This window comes from Myotis nattereri (genome assembly GCF_964212035.1).
Source record: "Myotis nattereri genome assembly, chromosome: 14".
Lineage (NCBI taxonomy): Eukaryota > Metazoa > Chordata > Mammalia > Chiroptera > Vespertilionidae > Myotis > Myotis nattereri.
The window spans coordinates 52760739-52787946 of NC_138089.1; the positions used below are offsets into that span (position 1 = coordinate 52760739).

At 39.7% G+C, this 27208-nt stretch overlaps 1 protein-coding gene across 1 annotated transcript in view; it reads right to left on the reverse strand.

The window, feature by feature from the left end:
- Positions 1-27208, reverse strand: part of KIF15 (kinesin family member 15) — a 50990-nt gene that overhangs the window by 21203 nt on the left and 2579 nt on the right. The window contains exons 2-14 of the mRNA XM_081106003.1: positions 25874-25911; positions 24723-24820; positions 23066-23245; positions 21855-22064; positions 20816-20941; positions 20530-20652; positions 18397-18520; positions 17799-17875; positions 17350-17559; positions 16108-16285; positions 13033-13174; positions 11681-11822; positions 8160-8357 (exon numbers count right to left, since the gene is read on the reverse strand). Coding sequence (XP_080962129.1) covers positions 8160-8357; positions 11681-11822; positions 13033-13174; positions 16108-16285; positions 17350-17559; positions 17799-17875; positions 18397-18520; positions 20530-20652; positions 20816-20941; positions 21855-22064; positions 23066-23245; positions 24723-24820; positions 25874-25911 — 1846 coding nt within the window. The remainder of the gene's footprint in view (positions 1-8159; positions 8358-11680; positions 11823-13032; positions 13175-16107; positions 16286-17349; positions 17560-17798; positions 17876-18396; positions 18521-20529; positions 20653-20815; positions 20942-21854; positions 22065-23065; positions 23246-24722; positions 24821-25873; positions 25912-27208) is intronic.

Below are 27208 nucleotides of genomic sequence, written 5' to 3' on the forward strand. Positions count from 1 at the left end.
AAAGGTATCAAAGGCCAGTTTGGAACCAGAAAACAATTTCAAAAAACTACAGTAATGATTTCTCATACTCATATCTGACAAAAGAAACTTCATAATGAAGACCATCAAGAGAGACAAGTTCAAAATTACACTTGTGGTCTGTCAAGGTAGATAATTTGAAACACGTAGGAAAAGAAGTGGTTAAATTAAAATTGTAAATTAAGCCACAGAGCCAGCTTGAGATTTCTGAGATTTCTTGGGGCTATGTAGAATGACTTCACCAGAAAGGCCTCCATGCCAGGAAAGGGCAAAATTTTGAAATTTGGGATGGTCTGGCTCACTCTAAGTTTTACTATACAGTAGAAAAACTTAAAAATATGAAATCACGGGGGAGAGAAAATGGCGGAGGTTTAGACAGACGTGTCGGTGCCTTGTCCCGGAGCAGATAAGGGCGGGCAGCTGAAACGGGTAGCATACAGCCCGAATAAGCAGAGGAGATTCAGCTGAGACAGTCTGCAGCCAGGAAAGACAGAGAAATCCTAGATAAAGGGAACGGTTAGAGGCTGAGGCTGAAACCTCTCCAGGTGCGCCGGCACAGCCGCGGAGACCGTGCCATCTTGGGTGACTGTCTCCGGCATCCAGAGACCAGCTACTAACCCGGCAACAACGGCTCTCAAGCAGCGCGACTACGTGAACTCAGAGGAACTCGGCTTCTCCCCACAGAAAGGTTAGACTTTCCCCAAAGGTGCGGTTTGCAGTTTAGGTTGGAGAGTGGAACGCGCGCAGGGGGGTGGGGGCTCTGCGCCCCACAAAGACCGCGGCCGTTGGAGCCAGCGTGACCCACGACTGTGGAAGGGCACCCCCAGGGCTGCTGGCAGAAGGGAACGCTATAAATAAGCCCACAGTTGGACGGGACACAAACGGGCAGCCTCAGATTACGCCAGTTTGCTGGCTACTCAGTGCCAGGAGCCAGAGCGCGCGCAGAGACTTCGCGCAGATTTGGAAGGTGAAGCGTTGCGAGTTCGCACAACTTCCCAGGCTCTTAAATCTGTGCGTTTGATTGTTGAACCCAGTGCAAGGGACTACCCAGTTGGGGTCAGTCACAGAGCTTGTAAGGGAAGGCTGTTTTGGGGGAGCCTGGGAAACAGAGCGGGGAGTGACTACTGGAAAACCAGCTCTGGGCTGAGGACATTCCCAAACCAGCTTCCGGTACAATAGAGAACACCTGGTCAGAGAGGTCCTATACCCTCGGAGGTCAATCCCGACGCACTGCCACCCAGAGGCAGAGCCATGAACTGACTCTTCTGTAAATACAGATAAGGGCTGTCTGGGAAACCAATGTAGCCTGCCTTAAAATCAGGACTGTGGCTTACAACACAGAGGAACAGTGTATCAGAGGATAATTCAACATTCTCCTGAATACCTGGTGTGCCAAAAAGAGGAGCAGAAGATCTGAAGCACCTTCATTACAGCCCATTTTTTTTTTAATTATTTTTTTTAATTATTGTTTCACCTTTTAATTAAGAAACCATTTATTTTCTTTTTTCATCACCTGATATTACCCTTTTAATTACTACATTTTTATTTTTAACCAGTATTATTACTGCTACCATTTTACCATTTTTTTTTTAAAGTGTCATTTTATTTTCTCTTTATTTTATTTTGGGACTAAGGTTCTCCATTCTATTTTCATCGTTCCTTTAGCATCATTTTCCTCTACCTCAATTGTGCTGCTGTGCTAAAACTCTCTTCCCCACTTTTCCCCTTTTGCTGTCCTGTTTCTCTTACCCTATTCCTGCTTTAGATTTTTCCTATTCTTCATACGCCCTGTCTAAATTTCACCCTACTTATATATCCCTTTTCCAATCACCTGCTCTAAATCCTTATCCACCTCTCCCTTATCTTTCTTCACTATCCAAATTTTTTATTCTCTCCTTTTCTCTATTGTTCTGTTGTTGCTTGCTCGATTATTGAGTATATTGTGTTTTTTTTTTTCTTTTCTTTTCTTTAAGGATTGTATGTGAGGTTGTTCTGCTTTTTCTTTTTCTTTTTCTGTCTCCCATTCCCCCTCCCCACCCCACCCCCGGCCAGTTATTTTTGTGCTTCTGCTTTCCCTTGCCTCACTTGATATTATTGGCTGTTTGTAGTTTGTATTCACTCCAGAGATCCGTTGCTGGAATTTGTTGGGATTAGTGGCGGTTCTATCGGAGTTTTCTCCTCATATGAATAGTCTCCTCCCCTCTTCTACTTCATTCTATTTTTCTTTTTTTTTCTTTTTCTTCTTTTTTTCTTTTTTTCTCTTTTTTCTGTCTTTCTCTCTATCTTTTTCTCTTCTTTCTTCCTTACCCCCCAACTCTCTTAGCTTGGGTGGCCATCTTTATTTGGGGTTATTAATACCGTAATTCATTTGTGTTCAGTGCCTGGTACGTTGTGCCTTGTTGTGTTGTATTTTGTGCCTTTAAATCAACGCAGCAGATCCAAGCAACAGCGGCCTCCTGATCTCCACACGCTCTGTCTGAGGAACAGCTGCTGTGGGTGAAGCCTCCCTCCACCAGCCAGAAGAGCCACAACAGCTGTGAACAGCACCCATCAGAAGACCCGCTAACAACAGAGGAGCAGCTGCTACCACAACCGCCCAAGGAGCAACCACAGCCCGAGGAGCCACTGCCACCTAGGGAGCAGCCACTGAACGACTCAATATCTATATACGTCAGTGAGATCAAACATGGGTAGACAAAGAAATCCCCAAAGGAAAGAAAAGGAGGACTCACCAGAAAAGCAGCTAAGTGATACAGAGGCATAAAACATGACAGAAAAAGAATTCAGAATAAGGGTCCTAGAGTGCATACACCGGATGGAGGAAAAAATCGACAACTTATCCAAGAAGCAAGAAGAAACAGATGAAAAAATCGACAACTTAACTAAGACCCAAGAAGAAATGAAATGCGATATAGCTGCAATAAAGAACACCATTGAAAGTATCAACAGTAGACTAGGAGAAGCGGAAGACCGAATTAGTGAATTAGAAGACAGGGAAGCAAAACACACCCAAACTGTACTTCAGTTGGAGAAAAAAATTAAAAGACAGGAGGAGAGCCTAAGGGAGCTTTGGGACAACATGAAACGAAACAACATACGAATAATAGGGGTGCCAGAACAACAGAAAGAGGAACAAGGATTAGAAAACCTATTGGAAGAAATAATATCAGAAAACTTCCCTGAGGTGGGGAAGAAAAAAGTCACACAAGCCCAGAGAGTCCCAAGCAAGGTGAACCCGAAAAGACCCACACCAAGACACATCATAATTACCATGGCAAATGTTCAGGACAAAGAGAGAATCTTACAGGCTGCAAGAGAGAGACGGAAAGTTACATACAAGGGATCTCCCATTAGATTATCAAATGATTTCTCAACAGAAACACATCAGGCCTGAAAAGAATGGACGGAAATTTACAAAGTGATGCAAAGCAAAGGACTGAATCCAAGAATACTCTATCCAGCAAGGCTATCATTCAAAATTGAAGGGGAAATAAGAAGCTTCACAGACAAAAAAAGGCTAAGGGAGTTTATCACCACCAAGCCAGCAATGCAAGAAATGCTAAAGGGACTGGTGTAAAAAAAAGAAATAAAAATCCCAGAAAGAAAACAGCCACACACACAAAAAAAGAAATGGCTACAAACAAGTACCTTTCAATAATAACTTTAAATGTAAACGGGCTAAATGCTCCAACCAAAAGATATCGAGTGGCTGAATGGATAAAAAATCATGACCCATACATTTGCTGTCTACAAGAGACCCACCTCATTAGAAAGGACTCACACAGACTGAAAGTGAAGGGATGGAAAAATATCTTTCAGGCTAATGGAAAAGAAAAGAAAGCTGGGGTAGCAATACTTATATCGGACAAAATAGACCTCAAAGTGAAGGCCATAACAAGAGATACGGAAGGCCACTTCATAATACTAAAAGGATCAATACAACAAGAAGATATAACCCTGATAAACATATATGCACCCAATGCAGGAGCACCCAAATACATAAAAAATCTTCTGGAAGATATCAAAGGAGAGATCGACAACAATACAATCATAGTAGGGGACTTTAATACACCACTGTCATCACTGGATAAGTCCTCTAGACAAACAATCAGCAAAGATACAGCAATACTAAATGACTCACTAGATCAGATGGACTTAATAGACATCTTCAGAACACTTCACCCCAGTGCCACGGAATATACATTCTACTCAAGTGCTCATGACACATATTCAAAAATAGACCATATATTGGGTCACAAGCAAAGTATCCCCAAATTCAAGAAGATTGAAATCATAAAAAGCGTCTTTGCAGACCACGATGGCATAATATTAGAAATAAACTGCAATAAAAACAACCCAAAATACTCAAACACCTGGAAGCTGAATAGCATGCTATTAAATATTGATTGGGTTACCAATGAAATCAAAGAAGAAATTCAAAACATCCTGGAAACTAATGACAATGAAAACACAACAATCCAAAACCTATGGGACACAATGAAAGCAGTCCTGAGAGGGAAGTTTATAGCTCTACAGGCCTATCTCAAAAAACAAGAAAAAATGGTAGTAAATCAGCTAACTCTACAACTCAAAGAATTAGAAAGAGAGCAACAAGAAAACCCCAGAGTGAGCAGAAGGAAGGAGATAATAAAGATTAGAGCAGAAATAAATAACATAGAGACCAAAAAAATAATACAGAAAATCAATGAAACCAAGAGCTGGTTCTTCGAAAGGATAAACAAGATTGACAAACCTCTAGCCAGACTCACCAAGAAGCAAAGAGAGAGGACCCAAATAAACAAAATCAGAAATGAAAGAGGTGAAATAACAACAGACCCCACAGAAATACAAATGATTGTTAAAAAATACTATGGACAGCTCTACTCCAGCAAACTAGACAACCTGGAGGAAATGGACAAATTCCTAGAAAAATACAACATTCCAAAACTCAATCAGGAAGAATCTAAAAATCTCAACAGGCCAATAACTATGGAAGAAATTGAAGCAGTCATCAAAAAGCTTCCAGCAAACAATAGCCCAGGACCAGACGGCTTCACAGGGGAGTTCTACCAAACATTCAAGGAAGAACTAAAACCTATCCTCCTCAGACTACTACAAAAAATTCAAGAGGAAGGAACACTTCCAAGCTCATTCTATGAAGCCAGCATCACCCTAATACCAAAACCAGGTAAAGACAACACAATGAAAGAGAATTACAGGCCAATATCCCTCATGAACATAGATGCCAAAATCCTCAACAAAATCTTAGCAAATCGGATCCAGCAGTACATCAGAAAGATCATACACCATGACCAAGTAGGATTTATCCCAGGGATGCAAGGATGGTACAATATCCGCAAATCAATAAACGTGATACATCACATAAACAAATTGAAAGAAAAAAACCACATGGTCATATCAATTGATGCAGAAAAAGCATTTGACAAAATTCAACACCCATTTTTGATAAAAACTCTCAGCAAGGTGGGAGTAGGAGGATCATACCTCAACATAATAAAAGCCATATATGACAGGCCCACAGCCAACATCATTCTCAATGGACAAAAACTTACACCATTTCCCCTAAGAACAGGAATAAGACAGGGATGCCCCCTCTCACCACTCCTGTTCAACATAGTACTGGAAGTGTTAGCCATTGCAATTCGGCATGAAGAAGAAATAAAAGGCATCCAAATTGGAAAAGAGGAAGTAAAACTGTCCTTATTTGCAGACGACATGATATTATACATACAAAACCCTAGAGACTCCATCAAAAAGCTACTAGACTTAATACATGAATTTGGCAATGTAGCAGGATACAAAATTAACCCCAAGAAATCTGAGGCATTTCTATACACCAATAGTGAACTTTCAGAAAGAGAGATTATAAAAACAATCCCGTTTACCATCGCACCAAAAAAACTAAGCTACCTAGGAATAATCTTAACTAAAGAGGTAAAAGACCTCTACTCAGAAAACTACAGGACGTTGAAAAAAGATATAGAGGAAGACATAAACAGATGGAAGAACATACCGTGTTCATGGATTGGTAGAATCAACATCATTAAAATGTCCATACTACCCAAAGCAATCTATAAATTCAATGCACTTCCCATTAAAATACCAACGGCATACTTCAGAGATCTAGAACGAACTCTCCAAAAATTCATCTGGAATAAAAAAAGACCCCGAATAGCTGCAGCAATCCTGAAAAAGAACAAAGTAGGTGGGATCTCAATACCAGATATCAAGTTGTATTACAAAGCCACTGTTCTCAAAACTGCCTGGTACTGGCACAAGAATAGGCATATAGATCAATGGAATAGAATAGAGAGCCCAGAAATCGGCCCGAACCAATATGCTCAATTAATATTTGACAAAGGAGGCAAGAACATACAATGGAGCCAAGATAGTCTCTTCAATAAATGGTGTTGGGAAAATTGGACAGATATATGCAAGAAAATGAAACTAGACCACCAACTTACACCATACACAAAAATAAACTCAAAATGGATAAAGGACTTAAATGTACGACAGGAAACCATAAAAATTCTAGAAGAATCCAAAGGCAACAAAATCTCAGACATATGCCGAAGCAATTTCTTCACTGATACAGCTCCTAGGGCACTTGAAACTAAAGAGAAAATGAACAAATGGGACTACATCAAAATAAAAAGCTTCTGCACAGCAAAAGAAACCATCAACAAAACAACGAGAAAACCCACTGTGTGGGAAAACATATTTGCCAATGTCATATCTGATAAGGGCCTAATCTCCAAAATCTATAGGGAACTCATACAACTTAACAAAAGGAAGATAAACAATCCAATCAAAAAATGGGCAAAGGACCTAAATAGACACCTTTCAAAAGAGGACATTCAGAAAGCCAAGAGACATATGAAAACATGCTCAAAGTCACTAATCATCCGAGAGATGCAAATCAAAACAACAATGAGGTACCATCTCACACCTGTCAGACTGGCTATCATCAACAAATCAGCAAACGACAAGTGCTGGAGAGGATGTGGAGAAAAAGGAACACTTGTGCACTGCTGGTGGGAATGCAGACTGGTGCAGCCACTATGGAAGACAGTATGGAGTTTCCTTAAAAAACTGAAAATGGAACTCCCATTTGACCCTGTGATCCCACTTCTAGGAATATATCCCAAGAAACCAGAAACACCAATCAGAAAAGATATATGCACCCCTATGTTCATAGCAGCACAATTCACCATAGCTAAGATCTGGAAACAGCCTAAGTGCCCATCAGTAGATGAATGGATTAGAAAACTGTGGTACATCTACACGATGGAATACTATGCTGCTCTAAAAAGGAAGGAACTCTTACCATTTGCAACATCATGGATGGAACTGGAGAGCATTATGCTAGGTGAAATAAGCCAGTCAATGAAGGAAAAATACCACATGATCTCACTCATTCATGGATAATAGAGACCATTATAAACTTTTGAACAATAATAGATTCAGAGGCAGAGCTGCCTCAAACAGATTGTCAAACTGCAGTGGGAAGGCCGGGGAGGGTTGGGGGGCAGGAGGTAGGGGGGTAAGAGATCAACTAAAGGACTTGTATGCATGCGTATAAGCATAACCAATGGACATAAGACACTGGGGGATAGGGGAGGCTGGGGGACTGTCTAGGGCAGGGGGATAAAATGGACACATATGTAATACCCTTTGTAATACTTTAAGCAATAAAAAAATTAAAAAAAAAAATATGAAATCACCAGAATTCTTAGGTAAACGAATTTTATATGTTATTTCAAATATACCAAAAGTGGTCTAAAATTTCATCTAAAATAAGATTCCTTCAACTATTTTAACTTTCTTTAGCAGATACAGCACTGCGCCATATAAACAAACCAGTCTGGAATCTGAATCTAGTGGCAAACTGGTCTCTTTACATATAAGAGAACCAAAGCCAAAAGACATTAGAAAATGACTTGCTAAACATTGCAGTGAATTAAAAGAATAAGAACAGTCTGGTTTCTAAGCCAGGAGTCTTTACACACCCATACTAAAAAAGGTAGTAAACAGTTTTGAACATTGAAAATTGTGGTTAAAATGATAAAGGAAATTGTTTAAATGAATGTCTCATTATTTTTTCTGAAACTAAACATTACCTGCACCATCCTAAGTTCTTCAGAAATGGCTTCAAAAGCTTGTTCATTCATCTCAGGTGGAACTGGCTCATTTAAGATATCATTATCTAATTTGCTAGAATTCTGAGTGTACGGAGACCCCAAGCTCCCTGTTTCAGGGCTTAATTTTGATCCTGGTCGAGGCCAAATTTGATAAACCTTGGTTGGTGTTGTTATAATCTGCAGCAAAAAGTAATTATGGAAAACAACATTAGCACACATGAAAAAAATAATTGTGTAAACAGAGAGGATAAAATTGAAATTCTATTCATGAAAGGAAAAAACAAGTATCCCTTAGAGGCAGCACAGAAATGCCCAAGTAGACACAAAGAATCTATCAATTTAATGCAGACTTAAGCAAAATTCTAATAAGATTTAGAAAAACGAAACTTCGTAGGTGGATTCCAAACTTTATGCAAAGAATAAATGTGTAAGAAGACAAAAAGAGAACAAATTGGGAAGACTGACCTGGCCAATATAAAATACATTACGAGGGTACGGTCGTTTAAAAAGTGTATTATTAGCATACGAAGTCAAACAGAACATTGGAAGAAAACACAAAGTTAGGAAACAGAATGATTTATATGTGTAAAGTTCAAATTAGTGAAAAAATATAGACTTTTAAAAAAGTTAAATCCCTATGCCATACCACTCAAAAATAAAATAGCAGATGCATTAAACAGGTCAACATAAAAACAAAATTACTGAAGTAGTAAAAGAAAGTGGAATATACTGATGATCTTGAGATTGTCTGGGCCTTTAAAAATGAATGAAATAAGTCACACAGATCAAGAATCAATAAACCTGTGTGTATCAAAATTTTAAAACTTTTATGACAAAAGCATCACACATGAAGATGAAAGGCAGGGAACATGATGGCAGAATATAGGTATAAGAAACAAGATTAACACATAAAAACTCCTACAAATCAAGTAGTAGGAAAATGGGCTTTTTTTTCATAGAAAAGGGCAGACAAATGGACAATGAACACAGGAAGATGTGTGACCCCACCAGAAATGAGGGAAATGAAAATTAAAACCTTAACTAGATACCATTTTTCACCCACCAGACTGTCAACCATTAAAGAGCTGACAGTGCCCGTTCCAGGGTCCTATGCAGGGCAATGCGAGCTCCCCAACTTCCTGGGAAGGCACAGGGCTCAGAGCTGGAGCGGGAACATCAGCAGAACTGACTCCAGGGCTGGGACATCCTGGGACTTCTCCCTCACGGCCCCCGCCCAGAGAATGTTTGCACTAAAAACCACGTAAATCAGCCAGGGGTCATCCAAAAATGGAAGCCTAGGTTTAAAATAAGGTAAAGTCCTAGGTACTAGTTAATATGGAAAGTCCCAAGTCATATCTCTGAGAAAACAAAAGCCCACTGCAGAATAACATATGTAGAATAATCCATTTACTTTTAAATGCAAAGAACAACAAAAATCTATGAAATAACTCTACATATCTTTCTCAGAGCATGTATATTACATATACAAAACTGTTAAGAAAAAGGATTCCCAAACTGATTAACAAATTACCCCTGGGGACGGGGAGTGAAGGACTAGATTAGACCCAAATTGGTGGTGGTGCTCAGTAGGAATTTTAACCTAAATTTGCATACAAATATATAGTTACTTTATTTTTTTTTCCCAAAATATATTTTATTGATTTCTTACAGAGAGGAAGGGAGAGAGATAGAGAGTCAGAAACATCGATCAGCTGCCTCCTGCACATCTACTGGGGATGTGCCCGCAACCCAGGTACATGCCCCTGACCGGAATCGAACCTGGGACCCTTCAGTCCGCAGGCCGAGGCTCTATCCATTGAGCCAAACAGGTCTCGGCTATATATTTACTTTAAACAAGAACAGCATATTCATAAAGTACCGATATAATTAAAAATGAACTAAAAACAAACAACAAAAGATCTGAATTGCTAGGATACTCTTGGCAAAGCTTTTAATCCCCTCCTCCCTATCTGCTCAGCTATAATTGGAAGAAGACAGACTGGAGTGTCAATGCTTCGAGCTCTGTAAGTGCAGTGCTAAGGGGCTACTGACAGAAATTATAAAACATTTGGCAATATTCTGCAAGTATTTTAAAATAATTTCCTACACAGATTTTAAAGGCCACAATTTTTAAAAAGCAAAGAAAAAAATTCGACCTTTATAAGAAAAAATAGCCTTTTCCAGGTTAAATAAATAATAATATATCAACACAATAAATGCTTGTTGCAGCTGCCAAAACAAACACCAAAACAAATAAAAACAAAAAAGAAAATTATTTTTTCCCCTTCAGATATGGGACAAACTCTAAAGTATCATTATGTTACAAAAAATCAAAGCAGAATGCTGTGTATTATATGCTGCTTGTATAAAATATGAAAAAGGAAGAAAACAAAAAGCAGACTTGGTGACATTGATTGCCTCCAAAGAGGGTTCCAGGTAATAAGTAATGTCATACATTTGTAGAGGAAGGACAGCAGACGGCAAGAGACTCGTCACTGTGTACTCTTTGTACCTTTAAAAATTCCAGTCATGTGAATTACCTATTCAAACAAATGAATAAAATAACTTTTTTTTAAAAAAAATATATTTTATTGATTTCTTACAGAGAGGAAGGGAGAGAGATAGTCAGAAACATCGATGAGAGAGAAACATCGATCAGCTGCCTCCTGCACATCTCCTACTGGGGATATGCCCGCAACCCAGGTACATGCCCTTGACCGGAATCGAACCTGGGACCTTTCGGTCCGCAGGCCGATGCTCCATCCACTGAGCCAAACCGGTTTCAGCTAAAATAACTTTTAAAAACAGTTTCTTATGAAATGACACAAAAAACATCACTGCTAAAGACAGCAATAGATACACATCTATTTATTATCAAGTGTAGGATGTATAAGGAAAGTTGTTGTTGTTGTTTTTAATCTTAAGAGAATTTGGCACAAAAAGCTAAAATCAACAGTAGCAGCACCTTCTTAACCTTTTGCTTCCCTCATGTTTTCTTGCTCCTCCATCTCAGTTTTTTTTTTTTAAATGAAGGCTACGGTTATTAAGGGGAAAACCTCGTCTGGTTTTCTGGTTTTCCACATTGTTACCCAGATCCTTTGTGGTCTTTGTCTTTGATTTCTATTCTGCAAGCTTTGAGCACATGTTACATTATAGCAATAGCTGCCATTTACTAAGATCTACCAGACTGGCACTTTATTATCTCATTGAATGCTCTAAAAAACCTAAAAAGCAATTAAGTTAGGAAACAAAAAAAAAGAACTTTCCTTTTTGTTTGTTCGTTTGTTTTGGGGTTTCTTGGGAGTGAGGGCAGTGAGATGAGAATCCGAACCCAGCTGTCACTCCATGGTGCATTCTTTCCTTACCACCCTCTATCAGAACACTGGGTCCACTGCCTGCAAGGGATTGTATCTGTACCTGGAGATAATCTGTGCCAACGCCATTACTAACAAAGTGAGACAGCAGGATTGCAGGCTGAAGCATTGCTTCAGAAGACCTACCTTCAGGGTTTCAGCATGAATTTTATTCAGCTGAGAAACTTCTTGCCGCTTGCAGGCTTTTGTTGCTTCCAAAAGGTTTTCGAGATTAAGGTTCGCTTTTTGCAAAGACTGAAGCTCTGATTCTAATTCTAGCTGCCTTCTCCTAATAGATATTATAAAATTGAGTATTTTAGGCAATAAGTCATGTCATACATTTGTAGAGTACTTTATAATTTATACTCTCACATAACTTTATTGTTATCTCCTTAAATCAGAGATATTCTTAGATTATTACCCTCATTTTCTAATTGGTTGAAATACAGCTCAGAGACTGATTACTGTTTAAGGTGTTCAATTAGTAAATGGCAGAGCTCCAATTCAAAAGCCCAAACAGCCCTGGCCGGAGTGGCTCAGTTAATTGTGTGTCATTATCCTGTGCAATGAAAAGTTCTTAGTTCAATGGCTGGTTTTTCAGGTTGTGGGGTCAATCCCCAATAGATAGGGGGCATGCAGGAGGCAGCTGATCAATATTGTTTCACTCTCACATAGATGTTTCTCTCTCCCTCTCCCTTCCATTCTCTCTAAAAATCAATAAAAACATCTTTGAAAAAATAAATAAAAGAGCAAAATCTATTTAAAAAAAAAAAAAAAAAAGCCCAAACAGTCCATAATGGTTCTATATGTGATGTTATTTTTTTAAATTTCTTTATATTTTATAAGAGGATTAATCTCAGTTATAATATAAATTTTTTTGCAAAGAGCATCTAGAAAGAATATTAACACATCAAAATCCAGATTTAATTCAAAAGAACAGTAATTAAAATGTGGTGGCACGATAAACATTTTACTATGTAAGTTTAATAGGCACTCATCTCAACATTAAAACATTCGAATTATTTAGTCCATTAAATATATTATTTTTTAAATTATATTTTATTGATTTTTTACAGAGAGGAAGGGAGAGAGATAGAGAGTTAGAAACATCGATGAGAGACAAACATCGATCAGCTGCCTCCTGCACACTCCCCACTGGGGATGTGCCTGCAACCAAGGTACATGCCCTTGGCCGGAATCAAACCTGGGACACTTGAGTCCACAGGCTGATGCTCTATCCACTGAGCCAAACCGATTAGTGCTAAACATACGTATTATTAAAGAGCCGGAAGTTTATGTCAATTACACCTCAATTTAAAAAACAAGTAAAAACGAAACTTAGAAACAAGCCCTTTTCCCTCATGTCAAAACAAGTTAGTTGCTATATGAGAATCGTTGAAGTAAAATGCTCAATTAAATGGTCAATGCCAAACCCTAAAACAAATAAACACTAAAAGATATGAAAATAGGTTAAGCATGAATGTGTATCTATACTTTACCTAGTTAGTTCTTTGAATTCTTCATACTCTTGCTTTGAATTATTCAGTTCTGTCTGCATTTGCAGGAGTTGTGCTTTTAGCTTCTCAGAGTTTGCTAATGAACATGGTTCTTTTGCAACTTTAGGAGAGAATCCTTGCTGACCTGATAATAAGGAAACAATTTGGTTTTTGAAAGACAAAAATAGTAGAACACATTTTCTAAGTTCTCTGCCATGTATCCATTTTGAAGCACAAGGAGGAAAAAATGAAAAACGGGTTGGAAGGTGGACCCTAAAATACAAGAGCCTATAACTCAACAGGAAACATAAGAAACAACACAGTGTGGCAAAGAGGATTAGAAGTGTTCCTGAGAAGCTGAGAAGCCACAGGATGTGACGGGGCAGCTTTAGGACAACACCTTAGGAGCAGAGCCAGCAATGACTGAAGCACGGCACACAATGCTGGAGGGAGGGCCGTCGCTGGTGAGTCTGGCAGGAATTGGAACTAGCAGCTAATGTTAACAGTCAATGAATTCTAGGAAAGGAAACAAACAGCAAAGGCAGCAAGTTGAAAGAACTTGGTATCACCAACCAGAAAGAAAAGGTTAATTTCCAGGGATTACTTAGAAGACTGGATATGTTGACGAGTCCCACTGGGTTTCAGTGGTGAAATATCATGTAACAGTTCTCTAGACAGTGGTGTCTGTTTTGAAGATGGTGGGGTCCAGAAATTACCATTATTATCTTTCAAGGGTACTAAGTCACAGTATGACTGAGGTCAAAATGGCCAACAAATTACAGAGCATTATAGAGAGAAGTAGTTGAAATAATACAGAAAACCCGAATTTTAACTTTGCATGTAAAATCTTAGTCTCTCCATACCCAAATACTGAGAATTTTATTCTTTTATGAAGTCATAAACAGAACAGAAGAAGGCTTGGAAAAGGACATTTTGGAAAAAAAGCAAACACGCTTCTTTATGAGTGAAGAATTAATACAATCAAAACGTTCTCAATTTCAACCTAAACAGAAACAAGGACTGAGACAGGGTATGATAAAAGACCATAAAAATATTCACTTTAAAAATGGAGCAACCACAGACCTTCCTACAAAATTCCACAGTATGAGTACCAATAGCTGCCAAGCCAGTTAGATTTAGTGCTAAATAAAGCACCATCACAAAAGTAAAAATAAACTTGTGGAACTAGCCCAGCCAGGATGGCTCAGCGGTTGAGTGTTGACCCATGAACCAAGAGGTTACCGGTTTGATTCCTGGTCAGGACACATGCCCAGGTAGCGGGCTTGTTCCCCAGTGGGCAGTGTGCAGGAGGCAGCCAATCAATGTTTCTCTCTCATCATTGATGCTTCTATCTCTCTATCCCTTCCTTCCCCTCTCTCTAAAATATAATTTTAAAAGAGCAGACAGCCCTAACCGGTTTGGCTCAGTGGATAGAGTGTCGGCCTGCGGACTCAAGGGTCCCAGGTTCGATTCCGGTCAAGGGCATGTACCTTGGTTGCGGGCACATCCCCAGTAGGAGGTGTACAAGAGGCAGCTGATTGATGTTTCTCTCTCATTGATGTTTCTGGTTCTCTATTCCTCTCCCTTCCTCTCTGTAAAAAATAAAATGTATTTTAAAAAAAATAATAAAAAAAATTAAAAAGCAGACATATTTTTTTAAAAACTTGTGGCTGTCCGGCCAGTATGGCTCAGTGGTTGAGTGTCAACCTATGAACCAGGAGGTCATGGTTCGATTCCCCATCAGGGCACATGCCCAGGTTTTGGGCTCAGTCCCCAGTGTGAAGAGTGCAAGAGGCAGCTGATCAATTATTCTGTCATCATTGATGTTTCTATCTCTGTCTCCCTTTCCCTTCCTCTCTGAAATCAATAAAAATATTTAATTTAAAAAAATAAAAATAGCCCTGGCCGGTTTGGCTCAGTGGATAGAGCATCAGTCTGTGGACCGAAGGGTCCTGAGTTCGATTCCGGTTAAGGGCATGTATCTCGGTTGCAGGCTCCTCCCTGGCCAGGGCCCTGGTCAGGGTGCATGCAGGAGGTAACCCATCAATGTGTTTCTCTCACATCAATATTTTTCTCTGTCTTTCCCTCTCACTTCCACTCTCTCTAAAATCAATGGAAAAATATCCTCGGGTGAGGACTTAAAAAAATAAAATAAAAATACGTAAACTTGTGGGAATAACATATAACTAACAGAGTGCACACTAGCAAGCATGACCAGCAACCACGACATCAAGACAAAAACTCTGTGATGAGTCTGATCACGCTGACATCTCTCACCATACAGACCGTAATCAGGTGGGTAAACATTTCAATTTTATACTAATTCATGTTGTGCTTAAACATTTGTCATTTCAAATACTTAAAACAGTAAAGTCCTATTTCATAAAAATTAAATGTAATATCCAATCAATCTTTTATAGACAAAACAAAGATATCTATTGCCCTGGCTGGGTAGCTCAGTTGGTTAGAGCATTGTCCCCATAGGCCAGTGATGGCGAACCTTTTGAGCTCGGCGTGTCAGCATTTTGAAAAACCCTAACTTAACTCTGGTGCCATGTCACATAGAGAAATTTTTTTATATTTGCAACCATAGTAAAACAAAGACTTATATTTTTGATATTTATTTTATATATTTAAATGCCACTTAACAAAGAAAAATCAACCAAAAAAATGAGTTCGTGTGTCACCTCTGACACGCGTGTCATAGGTTCGCCATCACTGCCATAGGCCAAAGTTGTGGATTTGATACCTGGTCAGGCCACATACAAGAATCGACCAATCAATGCATAAAAAAGCGGAACAACAAGTTGATGTTTATCTCCCCCTCTCTCCCTAATCAATCAATAAATTAAGAACAAAAACAAAGATATATAATGGGTAGTTCCTTGCTACATCTACTAGCCTACATTATTTACTACTCTGATTTTTGAGAAAAAAGGATACAACATGACTTTTGATTAACATAAAAGAAAAAGTATATATATAAGAAATTAGCATACCAGGTCTAAAGGCAATATAAAAGGCCTTTAAAACAGCCACCCGCCCCAACAAGGCATGTATACAACAATCACTTCTTACTTTTGTCGTTTTTCTCTGTGCCAGATACTTGAAGGAAGGCTTTCTCTAGCTTTGCAATGGTCTGCGCATCCACCTCTTGGGCTCTTTTCACAGACTCTGATAATCTCAGTCTTCTGTTCTCCTCCCTGAGGGAGTGATTTTCCATAGCATATTTGGCAACTCTGGGGTGGTGCTCTATCTGTATGACACAGAAGGATTTCAGACTTAATCCTAGCTGGTTTGGCTCAGTGGATAGAGCGTCAGCCTGTGAACTGAGGGGTCCCGGATTTGATTCTGGTCAAGGGCACATGCCCAGGTTGTGGGCTCGGTCCCCAGTGGGTGGCATGCGAGAGGCAGCCAATCAATGATTCTCTCATCATTGATGTTTCTCTCTCTCCCTCCTTCTCTGAAATCAATTAAATATATATATATATATAAAGGATGACAGACTTATATATATATACAAACATGTCCTTAATGAACAAGTCTTTCTGAAAACCTGTTAGAAAACATTATGAACTGCTGGTGGTAGCCTGCTGCAACTACCATGGAAAGCAATGTGGCACTTGTGATCTCAGAGTGAATATGTGCACGCCCTACAACTCCGTGTTCTAGGTTTAGGTCTGCACCGTTGAAATTTTCTCCTCGGGCACTAGGGAATAAGCATAGGGTGTACACTGCAGCAAACTTTTCATGCAAAGGAGCCTACTTATATTAATTACACGAAGCAAAGAATAAGGAAACTACTGACCAGGACTGAGTGACCTCCAAATACACTATGTGAAAAAGGGAAGGTGCAGAAAAGTGTGTATGGTAAGCTGCATTTTTCACAAAAAAAGAAAAAAAGTAAAAATATCTGTATTAGTTTGAATATGCATAAAACCTCTGGAAAGATACATAAAGCTGAAAACCAATTATCTTTGATTTTTAAAGATGTGCCTGTGTTAATTACCCATCCTTCCCAGGCAAAAGGAAAACCAAAAACAAAAGAAACTTTAAAGGCTGAACTGTAGAGAGACTACTGCTTCAGATAGCCACCGGTGCGCACGGGGCGAACTTGACTTGACCTGCTGGGTCAAGAGCTTTTCCCTTCAGTTTTATTATTTTAGAAAATGGGGGACAAAGGGGTCGGGGATTGTGCAATCATACTGTCAGGTTAATTCATTTAAAACAACTCCACTGTGTTACAAGAATGTGGTGACAAATTTTTATTTGCCTTGGACTTCTTTTACATTTAGAAATACTGCAAAGGTCAGGACTCACTTGCTCTCGCAGAGTCTGAATCTCATCCCTTAATTCCGACAGCAAACGATCCTGCTCCTCGGGCAGAAAACTTCCCCGCCCTTCCTTGTGGAGCTTCTCCAGGCGCATTATTTGATCCTCTCGGAATTTCACAATCATCTTATTAGATTGAATAAATTTCTCTTTTTTGAGGGTGAGGTCTTCTAACTGGGTAACTTTTTCTACCAGAAACTTAAGAAATTCATAATTTGGTTAAACATGAAAAGTAATTCACCTTCCCTACATTTTCACAAACTAAGAAACAAACATTCAATTCCCATTTAATCTCAAAGGCAAAATTAGATTTTTCACAGCCTTCCTTTTTTTATTTCCTGTCGGCATTTACTCCATTCAGAACAGCACCAACCACATAGTAAAGCCTGAAGTATCTTGCATCCCCCCCGCCCCTTTATACAAATTCAGTTTCCTACCTTTTTCTCCTGTTCAGACTTCTTAAAGAACAACATTGCCTCTTTGAAATACTTCATGTAATCAGTCTCATCTTTCTCTGTAGTTGATCCAGTGAAAAAGGGAAAGGGGAAAACTGTTTATCTTTCACATTTTATGACCAAGAGATGAGCTAAAACAGCCTTTGCCTGCCTGCTCTCAATTAATCTAAAAGAATCAAACTATTATCAACAGATCACGGATTTTAAATTAACCCAGTCCACATATTAGCTATTCTTTGAAGAACAGCCTCTCTCACTCAATTTAGTAAACATATATAGATAACATATGATATAACCGAATCTTAGAAGTGGATCAAAATGAAATTTATTAGTGTCTTTTTAGCAGTTTTAATATTCAAAATTACTTCTACTCCCCCTCCCCACATATCTCACAGAACTCAGTACCTATGGAATTGGTCTCTGGTTACAAAGTACCATGTTCCTATGTAGGTGGAGTAAACAGACACTTGGGGGAAAGTTTGGGAAGCCTTATTGTGTTGTGCCTGTCACTGGGGGGTTCCAACACTAATGTCCACACATGGTCTTCCTTCCTCAGGATGAAGAACACTGTCCATCTTACCTCTGGTCAGAAAGCTTTCTGGTAGTATCTGCCCTACAGTGAGCTGGGCCAGCTGTTCTTTGAGCCTCTTCACTTCAGCTTGGAGCTGGCTCACATTGCCTTGGGTGTCCTCATTTACCACTGCCTGTTCAAGAATGTTTTGAAAGCATTAAAAGAACATTTTGTGGCCCTGGCCAGGTAGCTCAGTTGGTTAGAGTGTTTTCCAGATACACCAAGGTTACCAGTTTGATGCTCCATCAGGGCACATGTAAGAATCAACTAATGAAAGCATAAATAAGAAACAAATCAATGTTTCTCTCTCCCCCTCTAAAATCAGCCTGCAAACAGCCATCAGCCCCTCACCCAGGCTGGCCAGGCACCCCAGTGGGGACCCCCAACCAAGATGGCGGCCAGCAGCCAGAGCTGAAGCGACAAAGTTTCAATTATAGAAGGTAAATAAACCCCAGTCCTAAGCTGCAGTCGGACATCCTTTGCTAAGGAGGCGGGAGCGAGCAGGAGCCAGCTCTGAGCTCCAACTGAGACCTGGGACAGACCGTCCTGCCCCATAGAGAAGAGCCAACTCTGTGATGGCTGTAACCGTCCCTCTGTCATGGCACGCTATAGGGTGTGATGACTGCAGGGCTGGCCTGAGCATCATCGGCTTGGCAGAAACCACCCTCGCCAAAGGAATCCAACCCTGTATTTCCTAACAGTTCCTCCTAAAAAGAAGGATTAGTGTTACAGCTCCATTTCTGTTTTACTACCATACTTAATGCTCTTTTAAAGAAATAAATCTTTAAGAAATTTTCTTAAAGAAAATGTCTTAGAGACCACATCTAAGAAGTTGAAAAAGCCTACAGGGTGATGACATGAACCAATAGTTGAGTACCAACCAGATAAAAGGGATCTAATTGTGAAATACCCAATTCTCCAGTGAGGGAAAAGCCCCAGGGAAAAGATCTGACTAGCTCACCCTTAAACCAGTCCCAAATATGCCAGCCACTGCTCTGCAGCGACTTACCATTGAGAGTGACTACTGTAAGGCTCCTGGTTTTGTTGTTTCATGTGTTAAGAAGCCATTCTTAGTTGCTTCTGATTCTTAAGGCCAGTTCATTATAAGGCACTCCTGTATATTCTGACATCATTGTTACATCAGTGACCTCATAATTCTAATTACTCCTGTGGTTCTCTACTCTCTTAAAACTTCTAGTAAGTCCCAAGAGGTTCTAGGGTCAGGAAGCTCTAATGATTTTTTCTCCTCATATTACAGATACCCTACAAGGGGGTCGTAATCCAATAAAATGAATGAATGAATGAATGACTACACTCTCCTGACTTATCCAGGGAAAGAGGCAACATTCTTACAATGATAAGATACTCAGGGAGTCTTCTTTGGGAATAAGAACGATCAATTTCTCCTTTGAAAGACAGAAGAAATTAATCTTCCAACTTCAGGCACTACAATTCTTTCCTTTGGGACCAACGAGGCCTCCCACCTCTCCAACTGAGCAGGGAATCCTTGGTCTTTTGACAGTCTGCACCAGGACTGGGGCCACATGCAGTCTGCTGCCTGTTGTGGGAAGTTGTAGTGGAGCACAGCCAGGCCCATGTGCTGACATACTAGCTATGGCTGCTTTCTCTAACCAAGGCAGAGGTCAGCAGTTGGGACAGAGACCACACAGTCCAGGAAGGCTAAATGTTTACTATCTGGTTCCTTACAGGAGTTTCTGACCACTGGTGTACCTGAATATGAAGGGAGCTTCTTATATAAAAGAAAAAATGGAGAATCCTTGCAGTTATAGGCAAAGTGAAAAACAATGTTTGTCAACATCATCAAATTATTTTCAGGGTGAATCCCTATCACCACCCACTAACACACAGCTCTGCTAGTAGAGTTTAGGTACATAAATTCAGTCTCCAATCCTAATGACAAAGGTAAAACGTTGCCCTCCCTTAATAAAAACCTAGGCAAACAATAACAACCATAAGACCCAATCTAGATCTAAGTTACATGAGCAGTACAGAAGGCTAGGAAAGATGAAGTAGAAATCTTGCTTAGAGTTAAGCTTTCACAGTGACATAAAAAGCTACAAAGGTGAGATACTGCAAGCATAAGTATTTTTCTAATTTACCTCATTGTACTCAGCATTTTACCTTATTTTTAATCAGCTTGGCCCTTTGAGCAAAATTCAGCGTTGACAGAGTTTCCCCAAAACACCTGGATCCAGGATGAACGTTTGCGATGATGGCTGTCTTGGCATTACCTCCAAGGGAATCCTGTTTAATGATATGAATGTACACATTTTCAGGGGAGAAACAATAAGACTTTTTTAAGCAAAGAAAATGTACACTCTTACCAAGGCTGAGAAAATATCCTAAACTATCAGCCATAGTGGGCATAACCAAAAGAAGCGCCCAGGAGCCCAGTGATGCACCTTACCCGGAGTAAGAAGGTGAGCTTGGAATCTCTGTAGCAAATATGCCTCTGTTTTCCATTTCCCACATCCACAAGCGCTGTAATCACTTGGCCCAGGCAGCTCAATGATCGGTTTATGTTACCGGCTTCCTAAGGCACCAGGGAAAAGGACAAAAGTTTAGGTGCACTAGTTTCTTTTTGGTATTTTGAATTAAAATATACCAGCAGGGGTGACAATTTTGAATGGAAAGGCAAGTCAGGAACATTAAGGATAACTTAACTTTTCAGCAAAAAGATGTCCTCAACTATCCGCTAACCTTTTCCTATTTGACACACACAGCGATTTTAGTATTCAAACACAAAAATCATGTGAAGGAAAAACAATTAATGCCACCTTATCACTGTAATGGTTTTAAATTAATCTATAGGGAAGGCTAAATACTTGGCCTAGACCTAGGTCCTGAACCCCTGAATTATGAACAGTATAGTTCCTCTTTCTCCTTATGAACTTGGTAGTTCCGGAACACTTTTATAGATCAGGCTTTCTGCACGAAATCACTCAAAATTTTTCTCAGTGTTTGGAGAGCTGAGAGTAAAGTTGGCCAGGTACTCATCCTCAACGATCTATGCCGCCTTAAACCACCACCCCAACCCATCCATTGACCTATGGTGAAATGCCAAATCACTCTGTGTCCACAATAACCTTTAAGATGCCCCCAGTGTGGCATGTATTCCTGTTCCTTTCTCCCTGTCCAGCTCCAGACCACTCTGAGAACACAACTCATGAGCTACTTCTTTCCCACGCTTCCTCTCAGGAGTCCATGCCACACCCTGCTTCCTCTGACCCCTGCGGCCACTTGTACTATATAATCCCTCCTGGATGAATTCAAATACCCTTGCTGCTGACAAACCCGTCCCACGTATGTTTACTGTCCTACAACAAAAATGTCTGTATCTTTCATAACTTCTTATTCCTTTGTAGTCCTCACAACACTTAGCTGGGTATTGATATCTATAAGAATTTACACACAAGTTCAACTGAAGACCATAATTCCATTCTTACCTTCAACCTCATCCCTTCTGCATGGGTGTCTCTTTGCCTTTCAGATCCTGCTAAATCCACCATATTGAGTAGGGAGGTTCGTATATTTATTGTCTCACTGCTTTTCTCCATGGACTCTACTGTAATCGTGAAGACTGCATGAGACCTCGAGGATTCTCTATTCATTGATGTCGAGGCCACACGCCTGTTTCTCCATCCTCCAGACAACACCTGGGCAAAAGGAAACAGATCATCACAACTTCCAAGTGGTCACTAACATCAATAGAAAAACAATAAAAAGTAGTGAGAAAAAATACTGGTCCATCAAGGAATATACGCAAGGTATTTTCCTTTTTGTTCCCTCTGTTATGGAAAGAGAACAAATGGAATCAGAGGCACAGGACCTAGAACTGGTTTTGCCATTCTCTATTTGCATTAACAAACCACAAAATCCTTCTGAAGCCTTCCTTTCCCTAGACTATGAGAAAGCTAGACAAGATGAACCTCAAATTGACCTTCATGCCCCGTTTTGTCAGCTCATTGGGTCCACCAAGTATTTATTCTCTCTTCCTATTCCCTATGGCAAGGAGGACATGAAGGTTCAGTCTGAGACTCTGGAATCAGATGAACATGAGGTCAGTCCTTGGTTCTATTACTCACTAGTTGTGTGGCGTGGGGTCAGTCCAACCTTTTCACAGCTCAATGCCCTATTTGTAACATCTCAATCTGTAATATGCATACTAATCACTTGGGGATCTTGTTAAGACTCAGATTCTGATTTCATAGGTGTGAGGTAGAGCCTTAGATTCTTGTAACAAGCTCCCAGGTGATACTCACAGTCTGAGAACTATATTTTGAGTAGTAAGGTCATAATATGTACAGCTGATTTAGAGAGCAGAGATCCCAGTAGCTCCTCAAAGGAGCAACTCCCAGGAGGAACCACTAAAGAAATACAGACTCTATGAAATGTCCCCGGGTCATCCAGTATGGTTTCAGGAGTGCCTGGTTAGAATGAATAGCACCAAAATAGTGCAAAATCAAAAGTCACAAAGTTCTATTTTAACTAAGGGGAGTATAAAACACTGACATTCTGTTTTCTTTTCCTCTCATGAACATTCTGTTATGCCTCTTCAAAATATTTCTAGTAGCTCAATTCTTGCTTTTGTTGAGATCAAGGAGCATTTCACAGCATGCTATGGTGTCCAAGGATCACAAAGTTCAAGGCCGGTTACCTGATAGGCTCCAGCTGCGGAGGTCACCACCTGCTCCACTGCACCAACAACAAAGACGCCCTTCTTGATATGCTCCCTTAAGTACAGTCCAGCCGATGCAGAGTCCAGTAGATCATAGATCTGCTCATTATAGATTTCAATAAAGGAACACTTACAAAGGAAACTCTTCCCAGCTCCAGCCTGTATAAAGAGAAGCCTGGTTTAGATATATTATTTTTATGCATTCATCCCTATCTTTCATGAGCATTCATCTTTCACTTGCTTCACAAGTGTAAAATTTCTACAATCTTATCCTTTACGTCCTAAAAGATACCTAAGAGTCAGCTTAAAAAAACCTAGGTAACTAGTTTCAACATCACTATATTTACAGCAGCATCGCTGTGGTCCCAAGAGCCCTTCCAGAGGTGCTGAGAATCAAGACAGTGAGATGGGAATTGAGCAGTCCAGTTGGGCAATTTCATTTTTTAAAAATATATTTTTTATTGATTTCAGAGAGGAAGGGAGAGGGAGAGAAAGATAGAAACATCAATGATGAGATAGAATCATTGACTGGATGCCTCCTGCATGCCCCACACCCAGGCATGTGCCCTTAGCTGGAATTGAACCTGGGACCCTTCAGTCCGCAGGCCAACACTCTACTCACTGAGCCAAACCGGCTAGGGCAGCAATTTCATTTTTATCTGTCTTATATATTGGACTTCCTCACAAAGTTTTACTTGAAGCAAGTGTTATATACTTTAAAAGACAAAAAATATTTTAAAAGCCTCTCTATAGAATTTTCAACCACCGAAATGCACAGCACTAAACAATTTGTGGACATGCAATGTGTGTGCCTAACTGCAGTGGCTAGGAACAGTTTCTGCAAAGAAATAAATGGCAGCCAAAACCGGTTTGGCTCAGTGGATAGAGCGTCGGCCTGCAGACTGAAAGGTCCCAGGTTCGATTCCGGTCAAGGGCATGTACCTGGGTTGCGGGCATATCCCCAGTAGGAGATGTGCAGGAGGCAGCTGATTGATGTTTCTCTCTCATCGATGTTTCTAACTCTCTATCTCTCTCCCTTCCTCTCTGTAAAAAATCAATAAAATATATTTTTTAAAAAAAAGAAATAAATGGCAAAGAAATGTTACATATCAGCCTCCTTAAAACATAGAATACTAATGGCTGTTAAGCCTGGAAATCACCAAGCTAAAGAACACATCGTGAGAATGGCCCAACCTGGGAGCCAATGGAAGAGGGAAGCCCACATCCAATAAAGTAAAAACTTTTGACCAGTTTGGCTCAGTGGATAGAGCGGATAGAGCGTCAGCCTGAGGACTGAAGGGTCCCAGGTTCGTTTCCGGTCAAGGGCATGTACCTTGTTTGCAGGCATATCGCCAGTAGGGAGTGTGCAGGAAGCAGCTGAATCGTTTCTCTCTCATCGATGTTTCTAACTCCTATCCCTCTCCTTCTCCCTTCCTCTCTGTAAAAAAAAAAAAATCAATAAAATATATTTTAAAACTTTTGAAAATAAAACTCAGAATCCTTAATTTTATCTTAAGAATCAACAGTTTTTAATACCACATTACCTGTACAAATTGTGAAATACAGCCACCTCCATGTATCATGACTAGAAGCTAACGTCTCAAAATAGAATTGCTTTATTATTACAGTGTTTTACCTTATCTTTTTCACGATCAATTAAGGAAAACAAATATTCAAAACTTCGTGGGATTACTCCTCTCAGGTTATGAGAAAAATTATCAGATTCAGATGGTCCTAAAAAATGGAAAAATACATAGCTGTTCATTGTATGCTGTTAACATTGGGGAAAGAGGGAGATGTGAGTGGATATGTAAATAGCAGGACTTTACAGAATACTAATTCAAGCTATAGCTATACTAGTATATACCGGAGAAAAAAATGTAGCTAGAAAAGATCTAGAAGTTTTGATAAATATTAGTTTATATGCCTTAGGGACCAAAAGAACTAACAAAAGGCTGGTATATGCAAGAAAGATACAGAAAAAACTTTTAATAGTATCATCTTGGTGTGCTACAACTGGAATATTTGACAGTCCTTGTAAAGTGTACCTTACAAATACATATCATAGAGGCAGAAAAATGCAAGTAAATGAACAAAGAGGACAAATAATATTAGAGTGTGCAGGTAACGTTATAACATTTTCCTGTGAAATAACATAAAGATATTCAGCATACTTTTAAATATATATTATATATGTGTGTGTGTGTGTGTGTGTGTGTGTGTGTGTGTATTGATTGATTTTAGAGAGGAAGGGAGAGGGAAAGAGAGACAGAAACATCAATGATGAGAGAGAATCATCTATCAGCTGCCTTCTGCACGCCCCACACTGGAGATTGCTTGAAACGATGCTGAAAGAAGCCAGACATAAAAGAGTGCATACAGTAAAGTTTCATTTGTAAAAGTTCCAAAACAAGCAAAACTAATGATGACAGAAGTCTGAGTAATAGAGTACATATTTTAGGGGATGGGGTGGGGATAGTTGCTGACTAGGAATATGGATCTAGGTAGTGGTTATACAGTTATATAAATATGGAAAGTCGTTAAACCCAATTTAAAGATGGTTTATAAGCACAACTTGTGCTAGACATTGAGCTGGGAATAGAGCCATAAACATTGACTTTGCTTTCATGGGAACACCAATCTGACAGAAGCCTGGGAAATAACCCTAATTTTATGTGGTCAACATCATGTATGTATAGAGATTATGCTTTCCCAAAAATGTACTAGGTGCTTCCATCACAGAAGGAGTAGACTAAGCTAGCAAATGTTAATCATTAATTTACTTACCCATCATAGTAAACGTTTTCCCTGAGCCAGTCTGTCCACTGTAAAAGGAATGTTAGATATTATTTTACACATGAAATTTAGAAGACCACCCTCCTATTAAAGTAGTATATGAATTTTCCCATAAAGAGTTGATTTTCTTTCTTATTTTGACTTACATTAGGTAAATGTGAATGACCCATTTTCTTCCTCCTCTATTTTACCACTAAGAGCTAATTAATCACTGTTGTCTGGTAATTGCTCCTGGCTTATGCAAAACAGCCATCAGAGCTTTCATGTAGTTTTTATTTTCAAAATTGGAATGAAGTTCTAAAGGCTGCTCTGCAACCTGTTCCTCCCGCCTAAATTTTACCTCAGATATTTCCCTGAGTCGTAGAGATCTACTTCATGTTTTTTAGCTGTATAACATTAGTATTCTTCAATGTATCACAACTTACTTAACCAAAACAAACTGGACTTGTGTTTCCAATTTTTGCTGTTTTAAACAATGCAGTAATTCCTTTCCTAAATTCTTCCTTTAAGATACTGAAATGTTTCATTTAAAAATAAAGTAATTTTGCCTGGCTGGCATGGCTCAGTGGTTGAGAGTCAAGCTTTGAACCAGGAAGCCACAGTTCAATTTTGTTGAGGCACATGCCCGGGTTACAGACTCAATCCCCAGTGTGAAATGTGCAGGAGGCAGCCGATCAAAGATTCTCTCTCGCCCTAACCAGTTTGGCTCAGTGGATAGAGCGTCGGCCTGCGGACTGAAGGGTCCAGGTTCGATTCCGGTCAAGGGCATGTACCTTGGTTGCAGGCACATCCCCAGTAGGGGGTGTGCAGGAGGCAGCTGATCAATGTTTCTCTCATTGATGTTTCTAACTCTCTATCCCTCTCCCTTCCTCTCTGTAAAAAAAAAAAAATCAATAAAATATTTTTTTAAAAAAGATTCTCTCTCGTCATTGATGTTTCTGTCTGTCTCTCTCCCTTCCTCTCTAAAATCAATAAAAATATATCTTTAACAAAAACACACACAATTTTAGCCCTGGCCGGTATGGCTCAGTTGGTTGGAGTGTAGTCCCATGCACTGGAAAGTTGAGGGTTCAATTCCCGAAAAAGGCACATGCCTGGATTGCAGGTTCAGTCCCTAATTGCGGTGGGTGCAGGAGACGGATCAACATGTCTCCCTCACATCAATGTTTCTCTCTCTCTCTTTCCTGCCCCCTCCTTCCCTTCCACTCTCTAAAAATCAATTGGGGGGGAAAATCCTTGGGTGAGAATAAAAAAAAAAAAAAAAAAAAGTTACACTGCAAGTTATATTCCTATTTAAGAAATGAATCTGAAATAACACTAAAATTC